A 17,720-nucleotide genomic window follows, 5' to 3' on the forward strand; every position below is an offset into this window, starting at 1 on the left:
CCCATCCTCTCCCATCCCTCCAGTCTCTCCAGTACCTGGTCCATAGCCGTTCCTAACTGGTGAAGAACGGCCGTATGTTGATTTACACGCTCCTCCATAGATGGGGAAGGCACGTCTGCTCCTGCTGACTCCATAATTGTGGTGCGGGTTTCTGTAACGTCTCTCTACGAGAGATGGGTGTAGGAGTCAGGCGCAGGAGAGAAGATAATTCCAATAACAAGAGTTTAATAAAGTCCATCAAAAAAACATACAGGCACCGGACCAAAAATACACAGTCCAAAAACGACCAGAAGAACAAAATCTAAAGTACATAACCTGAATGGAAAAAATGATGAACAAAATAACGTCACCCAACATAAAACAGGGAAACGAAAATAAACCCACACGACACAAAGCGGGTGTAGAGAAAATAAATACCCACACTAATCAACCCAAACAAGGAACAGGTGCACAACCAAAACAGACCAGACTAAACGAAAAAGAAAAAAAGGATCAGTGGCAGCTAGTAGACCGGCGACGCCGTGCACTACCCGAACAGGAGAGGAGCCACCTTCGGTGGAAGTCGTGACATTGGGCCTATAATTTTTTTTCGTTCTTTGAATTACTTAATTCTATTAATTTAAATCTTTTGATTATTCATATCTTAATGTTTTAAATATTTTTATAAATAGATTCCGCTCTTCTGATATGCGAGCCGGCTCGAAAGACCCATCACTAGTGTTTTCAGCCACTGGTAGATTGTGGGTGCTTTATATGCGCTACACTCAATTATGATTACATGTCTACTTATATTAACTATATAATTATTAATACACGCCTACTGTATGATAGCTAGCAAATTAATTAGCCTGCCTAGCTAGAACTTCTAAAGGAGGAACATTTTTTAGTTCTACATTTTTCCAAAAACTGACCAAACAACATCAGTAGCATAATTTGTAAATTATTTACATTCGTTTTGACTTACACTTGTATGTTGACTTCTCCATATTGACTTTGAGGTTTTAAGTTTTGGCGGCGTTTTAGGTCCCGAAGTGAACAAACTTGTACACATAATTACTCGCAAACTCCATTAAAAACTAGGCCTAAGGGGCTGACGGTGAAAACTTCCCTTGCTTAGCTAATCATTTGGACCGACGACAAATATTGCAGCGGGGATTCCCCCAAAGCATTAGGCCGAGGGTGGGTGGACAAGGGTGTCTTTTATGAGTTTGAAACACAGCAAGCTAGCAAGCGCACACATCTTCAAGAAATGTACCTTTCTAGTTGGAAAGCGCGCAGTACGACAGTGCTGTACTTGTGTTCTCGCCTACAGTACGTTAAATTCCAAAGGACTTCAAGCTGTTGATCAACTAAAATGACTTGTGGTTGTCATCGTGAAGAATACCGGATCTTTGGAAAACATTGATATTCCTGTAGCCTACTTTGTTACCCCTCCAAACCTATCGGCAGGCCTATGTGGATGTGAGATATCTGACGCACATTTAAAACATCGAACGCACAGGTTACCTAATGGTAGGACACTTTTCATTACTTTTTTTAGGGGGGCATTTGTTCGAATTAACAGTAGAAATGGTTTCTACACTGTATAGTCTATCTCTACAGTGAACACATTCTTATTGGACAGCCATGGATTCTCATACATAGTTTAGCCTAAAACTCCCTTTTTCCCAGGGAGTTTTTCCTAACCACCGTGCTTCTTTCACATGCATTGCTTGCTGTTTGGGGTTTTAGGCTGGGTTTCTGTACAGCACTTTTGAGATATCAGCTGATGTACGAAGGGCTATATAAATACATTTGATTTGATTTAATAATTATACATATGGATATTTAACAATAGATACATATATATTACAGTTCTATATAATTATGTGAGCCTAATCTTAGACAAAATGTCTTAAGCACCTGCTCTTCTATACAATGTGAGGTGATTATTGCCCCTATACCCAGCCCCCTGGTTGAAAGTGAGGTACCTTGGGGTCCCCAGCCCCCTGGTTTGGTCCCCAGCCCCCTAGTTGAAAGTGAGGTACCTAGGGGTCCCCAGCCCCCTGGTTTAGGTCACCAGCCCCCTGGTTGAAAGTGAGGTACCTAGGGGTCCCCAGCCCCCTGGTTGGGGTCCCCAGCCCCCTGGTTTATGTCCCCAGCCCCCTGGTTGAAAGTGAGGTACCTAGGGGTCCCCAGCCCCCTGGTTTAGGTCACCAGCCCCCTGGTTGAAAGTGAGGTACCTAGGGGTCCCCAGCCCCCTGGTTGGGGTCCCCAGCCCCCTGGTTTATGTCCCCAGCCCCCTGGTTGAAAGTGAGGTACCTAGGGGTCCCCAGCCCCCTGGTTGGGGTCCCCAGCCCCCTGGTTTATGTCCCCAGCCCCCTGGTTGAAAGTGAGATACCTAGGGGTCCCCAGCCCCCTGGTTTAGGTCACCAGCCCCCTGGTTGAAAGTGAGGTACCTAGGGGTCCCCAGCCCCCTGGTTGAAAGTGAGGTACCTAGGGGTCCCCAGCCCCCTGGTTTAGGTCACCAGCCCCTAGTTGAAAGTGAGGTACCTAGGGGTCCCCAGCCCCTGGTTTAGGTCACCAGCCCCCTGGTTGAAAGTGAGGTACCTAGGGGTCCCCAGCCCCTGGTTGAAAGTGAGGTACCTAGGGGTCCCCAGCCCCCTGGTTGAAAGTGAGGTACCTAGGGGTTCCCAGCCCCCTGGTTGAAAGTGAGGTACCTAGGGATTCCCAGCCCCCTGGTTGAAAGTGAGGTACCTAGGGGTCCCCAGCCCCCTGGTTGAAAGTGAGGTACCTAGGGGTCCCCAGCCCCCTGGTTGAAAGTGAGGTACCTAGGGGTCCCCAGCCCCCTGGTTTAGGTCACCAGCCCCCTAGTTGAAAGTGAGGTACCTAGGGGTCCCCAGCCCCCTGGTTTAGGTCACCAGCCCCCTGGTTGAAAGTGAGGTACCTAGGGGTCCCCAGCCCCCTGGTTGAAAGTGAGGTACCTAGGGGTCCCCAGCCCCCTGGTTGAAAGTGAGGTACCTAGGGGTTCCCAGCCCCCTGGTTGAAAGTGAGGTACCTAGGGATTCCCAGCCCCCTGGTTGAAAGTGAGGTACCTAGGGATTCCCAGCCCCCTGGTTAAAAGTGAGGTACCTAGGGGTTCCCAGCCCCCTGGTTTGGGTCCCCAGCCCCCTGGTTGAAAGTTGCTGCACTATTCAAGATGTCTATCCATAGGCCTATATTTATTACACACTTGATAGATATTTTCAACTGACAACATATTATTTACATGTGCTGAGATTGTAAATTAACAATATGTATTTATAGTATAAATATCAAACATAATGATCATGTTGGTTTTCATTATATTGGTTTTGCGACAGGAGATGGATTTCCAAAGGCTGCTATTGCAGGTGGAACAAGCCCTGAGCAGTGAAGAAGTACAAGCACTTGCATTTCTTTGCAAAGATCTGCTTGAGAAAGACTGTAGCTCAGTGCCCACAGCAAGTAAACTCTTCTCTCTTCTGATGGACCAAGAACTGTTAACCCCCGATCAGCCTTACTTGCTCGCTGATCTACTATGCACCATCCAGCGCCACAGCTTGATGCGAGAGCTTGGTCTCAACAACCAGCTTCCAACAACCAGTAGCCTCATCTCTCCTTATAGGTGAATATATAGGCCAGAGGTAGAAAAAGGTACTTCATTGTCACACTTGAGTAAAAGTAAAGATAACTTAATAAGTTAAAGTTAAAGTAATCCAGTAAAATACTACTTGAGTAAAAGTCTAAAATTATCTGGTTTTAAATGTACTTAAGTACAGTGGTGGGAAAAGTACTCAATCGTCATACTTAAGTAAAAGTAAATGCTATATATCAAATTCCTTATATTAAGCAAAGCAGACGGCACCATTTACTTATTTTTATTTATTTTTGACAGCCAGGGGGACCATCAAACATAATTTACAAACTAAGCATTTGTGTATAGTGAGTCCTCCAGATCAGAGGCAGTAGGCATGACCAGGGATGTTCTCTGTTTAGTGAGTCCTCCAGATCAGAGGCAGTAGGGATGACCATTGATGTTCTCTGTTTAGTGAGTCCTCCAGATCAGAGGCAGTAGGCATGACCAGGGATGTTCTCTGTTTAGTGAGTCCTCCAGATCAGAGGCAGTAGGGATGACCAGGGATGTTCTCTGTTTAGTGAGTCCTCCAGATCAGAGGCAGTAGGGATGACCAGGGATGTTCTCTGTTTAGTGAGTCCTCCAGATCAGAGGCAGTAGGGATGACCAGGGATGTTCTCTGTTTAGTGAGTCCTCCAGATCAGAGGCAGTAGGCATGACCAGGGATGTTCTCTGTTTAGTGAGTCCTCCAGATCAGAGGCAGTAGGGATGGACCATTGATGTTCTCTGTTTAGTGAGTCCTCCAGATCAGAGGCAGTAGGGATGACCAGGGATGTTCTCTGTTTAGTGAGTCCTCCAGATCAGAGGCAGTAGGGATGACCAGGGATGTTCTCTGTTTAGTGAGTCCACCAGATCAGAGGCAGTAGGGATGACCAGGGATGTTCTCTGTTTAGTGAGTCCACCAGATCAGAGGCAGTAGGGATGACCAGGGATGTTCTTTGTTTAGTGAGTCCTCCAGATCAGAGGCAGTAGGGATGACCAGGGATGTTCTCTGTTTAGTGAGTCCTCCAGATCAGAGGCAGTAGGGATGACCAGGGATGTTCTCTGTTTAGTGAGTCCTCCAGATCAGAGGCAGTAGGGATGACCAGGGATGTTCTCTGTTTAGTGAGTCCTCCAGATCAGAGGCAGTAGGGATGACCAGGGATGTTCTCTGTTTAGTGAGTCCTCCAGATCAGAGGCAGTAGGGATGACCAGGGATGTTCTCTGTTTAGTGAGTCCTCCAGATCAGAGGCAGTAGGGATGACCAGGGATGTTCTCTGTTTAGTGAGTCCTCCAGATCAGAGGCAGTAGGGATGACCAGGGATGTTCTCTGTTTAGTGAGTCCTCCAGATCAGAGGCAGTAGGGATGACCAGGGATGTTCTCTGTTTAGTGAGTCCTCCAGATCAGAGGCAGTAGGGATGACCAGGGATGTTCTCTGTTTAGTGAGTCCTCCAGATCAGAGGCAGTAGGGATGACCAGGGATGTTCTCTGTTTAGTGAGTCCTCCAGATCAGAGGCAGTAGGGATGACCAGGGATGTTCTCTGTTTAGTGAGTCCTCCAGATCAGAGGCAGTAGGGATGACCAGGGATGTTCTCTGTTTAGTGAGTCCTCCAGATCAGAGGCAGTAGGGATGACCAGGGATGTTCTCTGTTTAGTGAGTCCTCAGGTCAGAGGCAGTAGGGATGACCAGGGATGTTCTCTGTTTAGTGAGTCCTCCAGATCAGAGGCAGTAGGGATGACCAGGGATGTTCTCTGTTTAGTGAGTCTGCCAGATCAGAGGCAGTAGGGATGACCAGGGATGTTCTCTGTTTAGTGAGTCCTCCAGATCAGAGGCAGTAGGGATGACCAGGGATGTTCTGTGTTTAGTGAGTCCTCCAGATCAGAGGCAGTAGGGATGACCAGGGATGTTCTCTGTTTAGTGAGTCCTCCAGATCAGAGGCAGTAGGGATGACCAGGGATGTTCTCTGTTTAGTGAGTCCTCCAGATCAGAGGCAGTAGGGATGACCAGGGATGTTCTCTGTTTAGTGAGTCCTCAGGTCAGAGGCAGTAGGGATGACCAGGGATGTTCTCTGTTTAGTGAGTCCTCCAGATCAGAGGCAGTAGGGATGACCAGGGATGTTTTCTGTTTAGTGAGTCCTCCAGATCAAAGGCAGTAGGGATGACCAGGGATGTTCTCTGTTTAGTGAGTCCTCCAGATCAGAGGCAGTAGGGATGACCAGGGATGTTCTCTGTTTAGTGAGTCCTCCAGATCAGAGGCAGTAGGGATGACCAGGGATGTTCTCTGTTTAATGTGTCCACCAGATCAGAGGCAGTAGGGATGACCAGGGATGTTCTCTGTTTAATGTGTCCACCAGATCAGAGGCAGTAGGGATGACCAGGGATATTCTCTTGATAAGTGTGTGAATTAGACCATTTTCCTGTCCTGCTAATTATTCAAAATGTAACGAGTACGTTTGGGTGTCAGGGAAAATGTACGGCATAAAAAGTACATTATTTGTTTTAGGAATGTAGTGAAGTAAAAGTAAACGTTGTCAGAAATATAAATAGTAAAGTACAGATACCCCCCAAAATGACTTAAGTAGTACTTTAAAGTATTTTTTACTATAGTACTTTACACCACTGTATTGGCCTCATTTACGACATCTGAATGCATACAACAAACAGCTTACCCCACAAATTAATATCGATAAGTAGAACTTGCCATTTATAACACGAATATAAACACTCATGTTGTTGTCTTACTGTTTCCCACATACAGAATACTGTACTGTAATATGATGTTTTCTGAAAAGTGTATGAGTCATTGTATTCCACCATCTGCAGAAAGCTGCTGTATGACTTGTCAGAGAACACCACTGAAGACGATTTGAGAGAGATTAAGTTCCTATTGATTAACACACTCCCTCATAGGATACTGGAGGACAACGTGGTGAGTACGTCAAAACAGTCTGAAATTCACCATGTGTTGTCCAGAATAGGGTATAACTTATATTATTTAGTGAAATATGAGTAGAAAGAATGCTTAATCTTGATGGACCAACTGATGTTACACATTTTGCTCTATTCTTTAAGACTACCTTGCAATTATTCCTGGAAATGGAGAAAGTGGATATTTTGAGCGTCATAAAACTAAACATTGTTGAAAGTATGTTTGGAAGTGTCTGCCCCATGTTGAAAACAAGAATCAACCAGTTTAAGACACAGCAGGGTAAGTGTTTCACTTTCAGTTTCTGTGGGTGACTAACAAATTCATTTCCCTAGTAAAGTACTGACTGGCTGAACAATCTTATTCATTGCCTGTGTATGCCTGTCAATGATTTAGCACAGTAGTATGACTCAGATGTGTTATGCAATACTATATTCAATCAGGGCCAGTAACCCAAAAAACAGGGGTGGGATTGTTAAGATCAAGGTCTTCTTCTGCATGTCTTCCAGAAAACCAGGTAACAGAGAATGATTTATTTCTTACATTATCTTGATATCCACTAGTCCTTAAGGACATTTCTCAGTTTCCATCTTGATTATCATCACAGAATGTCATGACTATTATTTTCCATCAGGCTGTCTCTATGCTTCCAAGGAGACCTGTGTCATGTGGACTATCAGGTAGGAACTATGACTACAGTAGATGTCAAATCTTCTTCAATATGTTATAAAACCTTTTATTTCTTTTTTTTCTTTTTCATTTAACCTTTTATTTAATTTGCTAAAACGTGTCCATTTATATTCCTGTTTGTCTAAGTGGAACAACGTGGACATTCTGACACGATGTTCTTTCCCTCTTCGAACTTCTCTTCAGCTTCACAGCCTTCAACTGAGGTCAGTGACTAATGTTCAGCTTCACAGCCTTCAACTGAGGTCAGTGACTAATGTTCAGGTTCACAGCCTTCAACTGAGGTCAGTGTCTAATGTTCAGCTTCACAGCCTTCAACTGAGGTCAGTGACTAATGTTCAGGTTCACAGCCTTCAACTGAGCTCAGTGACTAATGTTCAGGTTCACAGCCTTCAACTGAGGTCAGTGACTAATGTTCAGCTTCACAGCCTTCAACTGAGCTCAGTGTCTAATGTTCAGCTTCACAGCCTTCAACTGAGCTCAGTGACTAATGTTCAGGTTCACAGCCTTCAACTGAGGTCAGTGACTAATGTTCAGCTTCACAGCCTTCAACTGAGCTCAGTGTCTAATGTTCAGGTTCACAGCCTTCAACTGAGGTCAGTGTCTAATGTTCAGCTTCACAGCCTTCAACTGAGGTCAGTGACTAATGTTCAGGTTCACAGCCTTCAACTGAGGTCAGTGTCTAATGTTCAGCTTCACAGCCTTCAACTGAGGTCAGTGTCTAATGTTCAGCTTCACAGCCTTCAACTGAGGTCAGTGACTAATGTTCAGGTTCACAGCCTTCAACTGAGGTCAGTGACTAATGTTCAGGTTCACAGCCTTCAACTGAGCTCAGTGACTAATGTTCAGCTTCACAGCCTTCAACTGAGGTCAGTGTCTAATGTTCAGCTTCACAGCCTTCAACTGAGCTCAGTGACTAATGTTCAGCTTCACAGCCTTCAACTGAGGTCAGTGACTAATGTTCAGGTTCACAGCCTTCAACTGAGGTCGGTGTCTAATGTTCAGGTTCACAGCCTTCAACTGAGGTCGGTGTCTAATGTTCAGGTTCACAGCCTTCAACTGAGGTCGGTGTCTAATGTTCAGCTTCACAGCCTTCAACTGAGGTCAGTGTCTAATGTTCAGCTTCACAGCCTTCAACTGAGGTCAGTGTCTAATGTTCAGCTTCACAGCCTTCAACTGAGGTCAGTGTCTAATGTTCAGCTTCACAGCCTTCAACTGAGGTCAGTGTCTAATGTTCAGCTTCACAGCCTTCAACTGAGGTCAGTGTCTAATGTTCAGCTTCACAGCCTTCAACTGAGGTCAGTGTCTAATGTTCAGCTTCACAGCCTTCAACTGAGAACAGTGACTAATGTTCAGCTTCACAGCCTTCAACTGAGGTCAGTGACTAATGTTCAGGTTCACAGCCTTCAACTGAGGTCAGTGTCTAATGTTCAGGTTCACAGCCTTCAACTGAGCTCAGTGACTAATGTTCAGGTTCACAGCCTTCAACTGAGGTCAGTGTCTAATGTTCAGGTTCACAGCCTTCAACTGAGGTCAGTGACTAATGTTCAGGTTCACAGCCTTCAACTGAGCTCAGTGTCTAATGTTCAGGTTCACAGCCTTCAACTGAGCTCAGTGACTAATGTTCAGGTTCACAGCCTTCAACTGAGCTCAGTGACTAATGTTCAGGTTCACAGCCTTCAACTGAGGTCAGTGTCTAATGTTCAGCTTCACAGCCTTCAACTGAGCGCAGTGTCTAATGTTCAGTCCAGGTTTTGAGACACTTATTTATGCTGCATTGGACCTACCGGAACACACCACGTTACATAAGAGACTACGGCCATCCCTCATGTCTGTGTAGTCACTAATTATTCCCTCTACTTCCTTCCACAGGTGTCCACTCTGAATCCAGCTGACACCTCTCTGGGTGAGTCCCACACTGAACAAGGTGTGGCTCAGCACATTTTCTCTGTATTGGAGTACAGTACAGAACTCACAAAACCTTTGTTGTGTCATCTCGGTCTGCTCACACACCAGATGTTCGGAGGGTCTCAGATACAGCGGATACAGTACTTTCACATAGGCTGGCTCTCCTAAGTACCAGTGGGGACAACAATGCTGCTCTCAGCCAAGGTCAGTTCATATCATTTAGAATGCCAATCTATACTGAAAAAATATATAAATGCAACATGTAAAGTATTGGTTTCATGAACTAAAATAAAAGATCCCAGAAATGTTCCATAGACACAAAAAGCTTATTTCTCTCAAATTTTGTGCAGAAATTTGTTGACATCCCTGTTCGTGAGCATTTCTCCTTTGCCAAAATAATCCATCCACCTGGCAGGTGTAGCATATCAAGAAGCTGATTAAACAGCAAGTACAGGTGCACCTTGTGTTGGGGACAATAAAAGGCCACTCTAAAATGTGCAGTTTTGTCACACAACACAATGCCACAGATGTCTCAAGTTTTTAGGGAATGTGCAATTGGCATGCTGACTGCAGGAATGTCCACTAGAGCTGTTGCCAGGGAACTGAATGTTCATTTCTCTACCATAAGCCGCCTCTAACGCCATCATAGAGAATTTAGTAGTACGTTCAACCAGCCTCAGAACTGCAGACCACATGTAACCACGCCAGCCCAGGACCTCCACATCCGGCTTCTTCACCTGCGGGATCATCTGAGACCAGCCACCCGGACAGCTGATGAAATGGAGGAGTATTTCTGCCTTTAATGAAGCCATTTTGTGGGGGAAAACGCATTCTGATTGGGTGGGTTTGGCTCCTGGCTGTGCCCCTGCCCAATCATGTGAAATCCATAGTTTAGGGCCTAATAAATGTATTTCAATTGACTTATATGAACTGTAACTCAGTAAAATCGTTTAAATTGTTGCATTTTTGCATTTCATATTTTTGTTCAGCATACAAAAGGAGCCTGTAGACTGTCCTCTCTCCTACTCTCTCTGTTGGCTCATCGGCATCACTGTTAACTGTTAGCCATATCATTGATTCATTCTTACCTGATCCATGTCTTCTCTCCCATAGAGAATCACCATGTTTCATCCATACCCTCACGTGGACACAATAAGAACTTTGACCCTGCAAATCGTCAGACAGGAAACACCACAAAAGAGGTCTCTCTGATACTGACCTTTTTTAAATGAGCATTGACAAAGTCTTGTCAGTCCATGCTTTTACTGAAAACTGACTGGGTATTGTATAGATTATTTGAGGTACAGTAGCAGTTTTGGGGATTATGGATGATGCTGTCCTTAACTGGATTTATGAATTATTTATGCATGTTTTCTTTCTGTAGGACGTGGGAGAATATGCTATGACAGGAAGAAAGAGAGGTTACTGTCTGATAATTAACAACTACAACTTCAGAAATTCTCCAAAACTCCTAAGCAATAGAGAGGGAACACAGGTTGATGAAAGTAAGATATTTGCTACAGTTGAAGTCAGAAGTTTACATACACTTAGGTTGGAGTCATTAAAACTCGTTTTTCAACCACTCCACAAATTTCTTGTTAACAAACTATAGTTTTGGCAAGTCGGTTAGGACATCTACTTTGTGCATGACACAAGTCATTTTTCCAACAATTGTTTACGGACAGATTATTTCACTTATAATTCACTGTATCACAATTCCAGCGGGTCAGAAGTTTACATACGCTAAGCTGACTGTGCCTTTAAACAGCTTGGAAAATTCCAGAAAATGATGTAATGGCTAATTGACATCATTTGAGTCAATTGGAGGTATACCTGTGGATGTATTTCAAGGCCTAACTTCAAACCCAGTGCCTCTTTGCTTGACATCATGCAAAAATCCAAATAAATCAGCCAAGACCTCACAAAAATAATTGTATACCTCCACAAGTCTGGTTCATCCTTAAGAGCAATTTCCAAACGCCTGAAGGTACCACGTTCATCTGTACAAACAATAGTACGCAACTATAAACACCACGGGACCATGCAGCTGTCATACCCCTCAGGAAGGAGACGCGTTCTGTCTCCTAGAGATGAACGTACTTTGGTGCGAAAGGTGAAAATCAATCCCAGAACAACAGCAAAGGACCTTGTGAAGATGCTGGAGGAAACAGGTACAAAGTATCTATATCCACAGTAAAATGAGTCATATATCAACATAACCTGAAAGGCCGCTCAGCAAGGAAGACGCCACTGCTCCAAAACCGCCATAAAAAACCCAGATTACGGTTTACAACTGCACATGGGGACAAAGATCATACTTTTTGGAGAAATGTCCTCCGGTCTGATGAAACAAAAATAGAACTGTTTGGCCATAATGACCATCGTTATGTTTGGAGGAAAAAGGGGGAGGCTTGCAAGCCAAAGAACACCATCCCAACCGTGAAGCACGGGGGTGGCAGCATCATGTTGTGGGGGTGCTTTGCTGCAGGAGGGACTGGTGCACTTCACAAAATAGATGGCATCATGAGGAGGAAAATGATGTGGATATATTGAAGCAACATCTCAAGACATCAGTCAGGAAGTTAAAGCTTGGTCGCAAATGTGTCTTCCAAATGGACAATGACCCCGAGCATACTTCCAAAGTTGTGTCAAAATGGCTTAAGGACAACAAAGTCAAGGTATTGGAGTGGCCATCGCAAAGCCCTGACCTCAATCCCTTAGAAAATTTGTGAGCAGAACTGAAAAAGCGTGTGCGAGCAAGGAGGCCTACAAACCTGACTCAGTTACACCAGCTCTGTCAGGAGGAATGGGCCAAAATTCACCCAACTTATTGTGGGAAGCTTGTGGAAGGCTACCCAACACGTTTGACCCAAGTTAAACAATTTAAAGGCAATGCCACCAAATACTAATTGAGTGCATGTACACTTCTGACCCACTGGGAATATGATGAAAGAAATAAAAGCTGAAATAAATCATTCTCTCTACTATTATTCTGACATTTCACATTCTTGAAATAAAGTGGTCCTAACTGACCTAAGACAGGGAATTTTTACTAGGATTAAATGTCAGAAATTGTGAAGAACTGAGTTTGAATGTATTTGGCTTAGGTGTATGTAAACGTCCTACTTCAACTGTACATGTTATTCTTGAAATAGTGAAATACTTTTAAGTCGTTTGCTTTTGTAGAACCAGGCCTAAATCACAATCCCCATGTACCTCTATGTGTTTGTGTCTCAGGGAGTTTGGTGAGCGTGTTTGAGTGGCTGGGCTTTGAGACGCAGATTGAGCCAGACTGCAGCCGGGAGCAGTTACTGTCTCTAGTTGCGGAGCTCCGCAGCCGTGACCACAGCCAGATGGACTGCCTGGTGTGCTGCGTTCTGAGCCACGGGCTAGAGGGAGGTGTTTATGGGGTGGACGGGCTGAAGGTCAGAGTCAGGGAGCTCACAGAGCCCTTCTCTGGACTGGAGTGCAGCTCACTGAGGGGAAAGCCCAAGCTGTTCTTTATCCAGGCCTGTCAGGGCATCAAGGAACAACAGCCAGTGTTCATCCAGTCTGATTGCCCAGGCGCTGATGGCTCTACTACCACCAGCTCTATCTGCACTGATGCAGTGGTACGCAGAGACTCCATTCCCTCTGATGCCGACTTCCTTCTGGGCATGGCCACTGTCCCTCACTTTGCCTCTTTCAGAGACATGAGTAAGGGCACTTGGTTCATCCAGTCGTTGTGCCAGAACCTCATCAACTTGGTTCCCAGGTTAGTTCCAGAACCTCATCAACATGGTCCCCAGGTTAGTTCCAGAACCTCATCAACATGGTTCCCAGGTTAGTTCCAGAACCTCATCAACATGGTTCCCAGGTTAGTTCCAGAACCTCATCAACATGGTCCCCAGGTTAGTGCCAGAACCTCATCAACATGGTTCCCAGGTTAGTGCCGGAACCTCATCAACATGGCTCCCAGGTTAGTGCCAGAACCTCATCAACATGGCTCCCAGGTTAGTGACAGAACCTCATCAACATGGCTCCCAGGTTAGTTCCAGAACCTCATCAACATGGCTCTCTGGTTAGTTCCAGAACCTCATCAACATGGTTCCCAGGTTAATGCCAGAACCTGATCAACATGGTTCCCAGGTTAATGCCAGAACCTCATCAACATGGTCCCCAGGTTAGTGCCAGAACCTCATCAACATGGTTCCCGGGTTTGTGCCAGAACCTCATCAACATGGTTCCCGGGTTAGTGCCAGAACCTCATCAACATGGCTCCCAGGTTAGTGCCAGAACCTCATCAACATGGCTCCCAGGTTAGTTCCAGAACCTCATCAACATGGTTCCCAGGTTAGTGCCAGAACCTCATCAACATGGTTCCCAGGTTAGTGCCAGAACCTCATCAACATGGCTCCCAGGTCAGTGCCAGAACCTCATCAACATGGTTTCCAGGTTAGTTACAGAACCTCATCAACATGGTTCCCAGGTTAGTGCCAGAACCTCATCAACATGGTTCCCAGGTTAGTGCCAGAACCTCATCAACATGGTTTCCAGGTTAGTTACAGAACCTCATCAACATGGTCCCCAGGTTAGTGCCAGAACCTCATCAACATGGTTCCCAGGTTAGTGTCAGAACCTCATCAACATGGTTCCCAGGTTAGTGCCAGAACCTCATCAACATGGTTCCCAGGTTAGTGCCGGAACCTCATCAACATGGCTCCCAGGTTAATTCCAGAACCTCATCAACATGGCTCCCGGGTTAATTCCAGAACCTCATCAACATGGTTCCCGGGTTAATTCCAGAACCTCATCAACATGGTTCCCAGGTTAGTGCCGGAACCTCATCAACATGGTTCCCAGGTTAGTGCCGGAACCTCATCAACATGGTCCCCAGGTTAGTGCCAGAACCTCATCAACATGGTTCCCAGGTTAGTGCCAGAACCTCATCAACATGGTTCCCAGGTTAGTGCCGGAACCTCATCAACATGGCTCCCAGGTTAGTGCCAGAACCTCATCAACATGGTTCCCAGGTTAGTGCCAGAACCTCATCAACATGGTTCCCAGGTTAGTGCCAGAACCTCATCAACATGGTCCCCAGGTTAGTGCCAGAACCTGATCAACATGGCTCCCAGGATAGTGCCAGAACTTCATCAACATGGTTCCCGGGTTTGTGCCAGAACCTCATCAACATGGCTCCCAGGTTAGTGCCAGAACCTCATCAACATGGTTCCCAGGTTAGTTCCAGAACCTCATCAACATGGTTTCCAGGTTAGTTACAGAACCTCATCAACATGGCTCTCTGGTTAGTTCCAGAACCTCATCAACATGGTTTCCAGGTTAGTTACAGAACCTCATCAACATGGCTCTCTGGTTAGTTCCAGAACCTCATCAACATGGTTCCCAGGTTAGTTCCAGAACCTCATCAACATGGCTCCCAGGTTAATGCCAGAACCTCATCAACATGGTTCCCAGGTTAATTCCAGAACCTCATCAACATGGTTCCCAGGTTAGTGCCGGAACCTCATCAACATGGTTCCCAGGTTAATGCCAGAACCTCATCAACATGGTTCCCAGGTTAGTGCCAGAACCTCATCAACATGGTTTCCAGGTTAGTTACAGAACCTCATCAACATGGTCCCCAGGTTAGTTCCAGAACCTCATCAACATGGTTCCCAGGTTAGTGCCAGAACCTCATCAACATGGTTCCCAGGTTAGTGCCGGAACCTCATCAACATGGCTCCCAGGTTAATTCCAGAACCTCATCAACATGGTTCCCAGGTTAGTGCCGGAACCTCATCAACATGGTTCCCAGGTTAGTGCCAGAACCTCATCAACATGGTTCCCAGGTTAGTGCCGGAACCTCATCAACATGGTTCCCAGGTTAGTTACAGAACCTCATCAACATGGTTTCCAGGTTAGTTACAGAACCTCATCAACATGGCTCTCTGGTTAGTTCCAGAACCTCATCAACATGGTTCCCAGGTTAGTTCCAGAACCTCATCAACATGGCTCCCAGGTTAATGCCGGAACCTCATCAACATGGTTCCCAGGTTAGTTCCAGAACCTCATCAACATGGCTCCCAGGTTAGTGCCAGAACCTCATCAACATGGTTCGCAGGTTAGTGCCAGAACCTCATCAACATGGTTCCCAGGTTAGTGCTCAGATGTGCTTGGTTTCTTTATATTGTGTCATTCTGACTTCCTCTTTGAAAACACCAATAAACACTGGACTATGACATACAGATGTCAGCGTATGGTTGGTAAATTATTATCAGATTGAATTTCCTCTCATTGTTCTTTCTCTGTCCAGTGGGTATGACTTGCTGTCCATCCTGACCAAGGTGAACGATGATGTCAGCAATAGGAGTGATAACCATGGCACCAGGAAGCAGATGCCCCAGCCTGCATACTCACTCAGGAAGAGGCTGGTCTTTCCCATCCCAAAATACCCTCCTCCCAGACTACACCTCCCAGACTACACCTCCCAGACTACGTGAGCCACAAATATTGTCTTGAGAGCACGAGAGCAGAGGGGTTTAAATCTGGTCCTTATACTTTCCCACCAAATCAGGGACTGATTCAGACACTACATGTGTAGACTCACCAACAATATATACACCCTCTGGGATCACTCAGGTAGAAGGTGCAGGTTTACATTTTTTTTAATATATATCTCGCTCTGTTTTATTTACAGTACCAGTCAAAGGTTTGGACACACCAACTCATTCCAGGGTTTTTCTTTATTTTTACTGTTTTCTACATTGTAGAATAATAGTGAAGACATCAAAACTATTAAAATAACATATATGGAATCATGTAGTAGCCAAAAATGTGTTAAACAAATCAAAATATATTTTATATTTGAGATTCTTCAAAGTAGCCACCCTTTTCCTTGATGACAGCTTTGCACACTCTTGGCATTCTCTCAACCAGCTTCATGAGGTTGTCACTTGGAATGCATTAAAATTAACAGGTGTGCCTTGTTAAAAGTTAATTTGTGAAATGTCTTTCCTTATTAATGCGTTTGAGCCAATCAGTTGTGTTGTGACAAGGTAGGGATGGTATACAGAAGATAGCCCTATTTGGTAAAAGACCAAGTCCATATTATGTCAAGAACAGCTCAAATAAGCAAAGAGAAACGTCAGTCCATTACTTTAAGACATGAATGTCAGTCAATATGGAACATTTCAAGAACTTTGAAAGTTTCTTCAAGTGCAGTCGCAAAAACCATCAAGCGCTATGATGAAACTGGGTTTCATGAGGACCGCTACAGGAAAGGAAGACCCAGAGTTACTTCTACTGCAGAGGATAAGTTCCTTAGAGTTAACTGCACCTCAGATTGCAGCCCAAATAAATGCTTCACAGAGTTCAAGTAACAGACACATCTCAACATCAACTGTTCAGAGGAGACTGCGTGAATCAGGCCTTCATGGTTGATTGCTGCAAAGAAACCACTACTAAAGAAACACAAGCAATGGACATTAGACCGGTGGAAATCTGTCCTTTGGTCTGATGAGTCCAAATGTAAAATGTTTGGTTTTATTTAGAATTCAAGGCACACTTAACCTGCATGGCTACCACAGCATTCTGCAGTGATACGCCATCCCATCTGGTTTGTGCTTAGTGGGACTATCATTTGTTTTTCAACAGGACAATGACCCAAAATAATTCCAGGTGAAGCTGGTTGAGAGAATGCCAAGTGTGTGCAAAGCTGTCATCAAGGCAAAGGGTGGCTACTTTGAAGAATATAAAATATATTTTGATTTGTTTAACACTTTTTTGGTTACTACATTTCATAGTTTTGATGTCTTTACTGTCATTCTATAATGTAGAAAACAGTAAAAATAACTGGTACTGTATATATCTAGATTGTGACTTGCTACTTGTTCTTGTACTGAGGCTTAATGTGATTTTTCACCTTTGTGGTGCAGATGGCAACAGAAGGGGCCATTAGAACATTAGGAGAGTTTTAAACCATGTTTCACAATCAGAAAAACAGGTTGCTCATCTAATTTTCAGGCAAGGAGAAGGAGAAATGGTAATTCTGCCTAATCTGACTGGCATGTCAAAACATGGCCCTGCTGTCAGAGTGGCAAGTCAAGACAAAATAACACACACAGTAGTCATTGCTCTACTCGGCTCTGCTATCAATTTAGGTAGTCTTGTTTGTGCAAAGTTTAAATCTCACAGAGACGCGTAAATATTGAGGAGCTGTTTAATTTAACATAACCTTTTTGGAATGTTGGAGCTGGGGTTAAATCCTACACAGAGCATTATTTTCACAAACCCTGGAAAATATGTTTGTTATCTCTCCTTTTATATTCTTTGTAGCCTACTGGTTACTACATGATTCCATATATGTTATTTCATAGTTTTGATGTCTTCACTATTATTCTACAATGTAGAAAATAGTAAAAATAAAGAAAAACCCTTGAATGAGTAGGTGTGTCCAAACTTTTGACAGGTACTGTATACAAAATGGAATTCGGTAGAAATATATCCAAAGAACTGTAAATAGAAAATTAAAGGAAATGTTTTTAATGCGGCAATATGAAACCTTTTGGCCAAATTCACATTACATTTGAGTTATAGATCTGTCATTC

At 44.5% G+C, this 17,720-nt stretch overlaps 1 protein-coding gene across 5 annotated transcripts; it reads left to right on the top strand.

Annotated features, from left to right (window-relative positions):
- The first annotated feature begins 607 nt into the window (after positions 1 to 607).
- Positions 608 to 15,947, top strand: LOC106582462 (caspase-8). 5 transcript variants are annotated; one of them, XR_006761237.1, is made up of 13 exons: positions 608 to 1,512; positions 3,342 to 3,625; positions 6,438 to 6,543; positions 6,687 to 6,822; positions 6,984 to 7,057; positions 7,175 to 7,220; positions 7,357 to 7,433; positions 9,100 to 9,133; positions 9,244 to 9,339; positions 10,249 to 10,337; positions 10,520 to 10,640; positions 12,373 to 14,963; positions 15,270 to 15,947. XR_006761237.1 is itself a non-coding variant. In XM_045704864.1 (13 exons), the coding sequence occupies exons 1-13, from the start codon at positions 1,510 to 1,512 to the stop codon at positions 15,434 to 15,436; spliced, it is 1,449 nt and encodes a 482-aa protein (XP_045560820.1). In that variant the 5' UTR covers positions 608 to 1,509; the 3' UTR covers positions 15,437 to 15,939. The 5 variants fall into 5 exon arrangements, 4 of the variants coding, with proteins under 4 accessions (XP_045560820.1, XP_045560818.1, XP_014021077.2 ...); XM_045704864.1 differs by having other exon boundaries at positions 12,373 to 12,746; positions 15,428 to 15,939; XM_045704862.1 differs by having other exon boundaries at positions 3,345 to 3,625; positions 12,373 to 12,889; positions 15,428 to 15,935.
- The last annotated feature ends 1,773 nt before the right edge of the window (positions 15,948 to 17,720 follow it).

The sequence above is a fragment of the Salmo salar genome, chromosome ssa21, assembly GCF_905237065.1.
Source record: "Salmo salar chromosome ssa21, Ssal_v3.1, whole genome shotgun sequence".
NCBI classification, from domain to species: domain Eukaryota; kingdom Metazoa; phylum Chordata; class Actinopteri; order Salmoniformes; family Salmonidae; genus Salmo; species Salmo salar.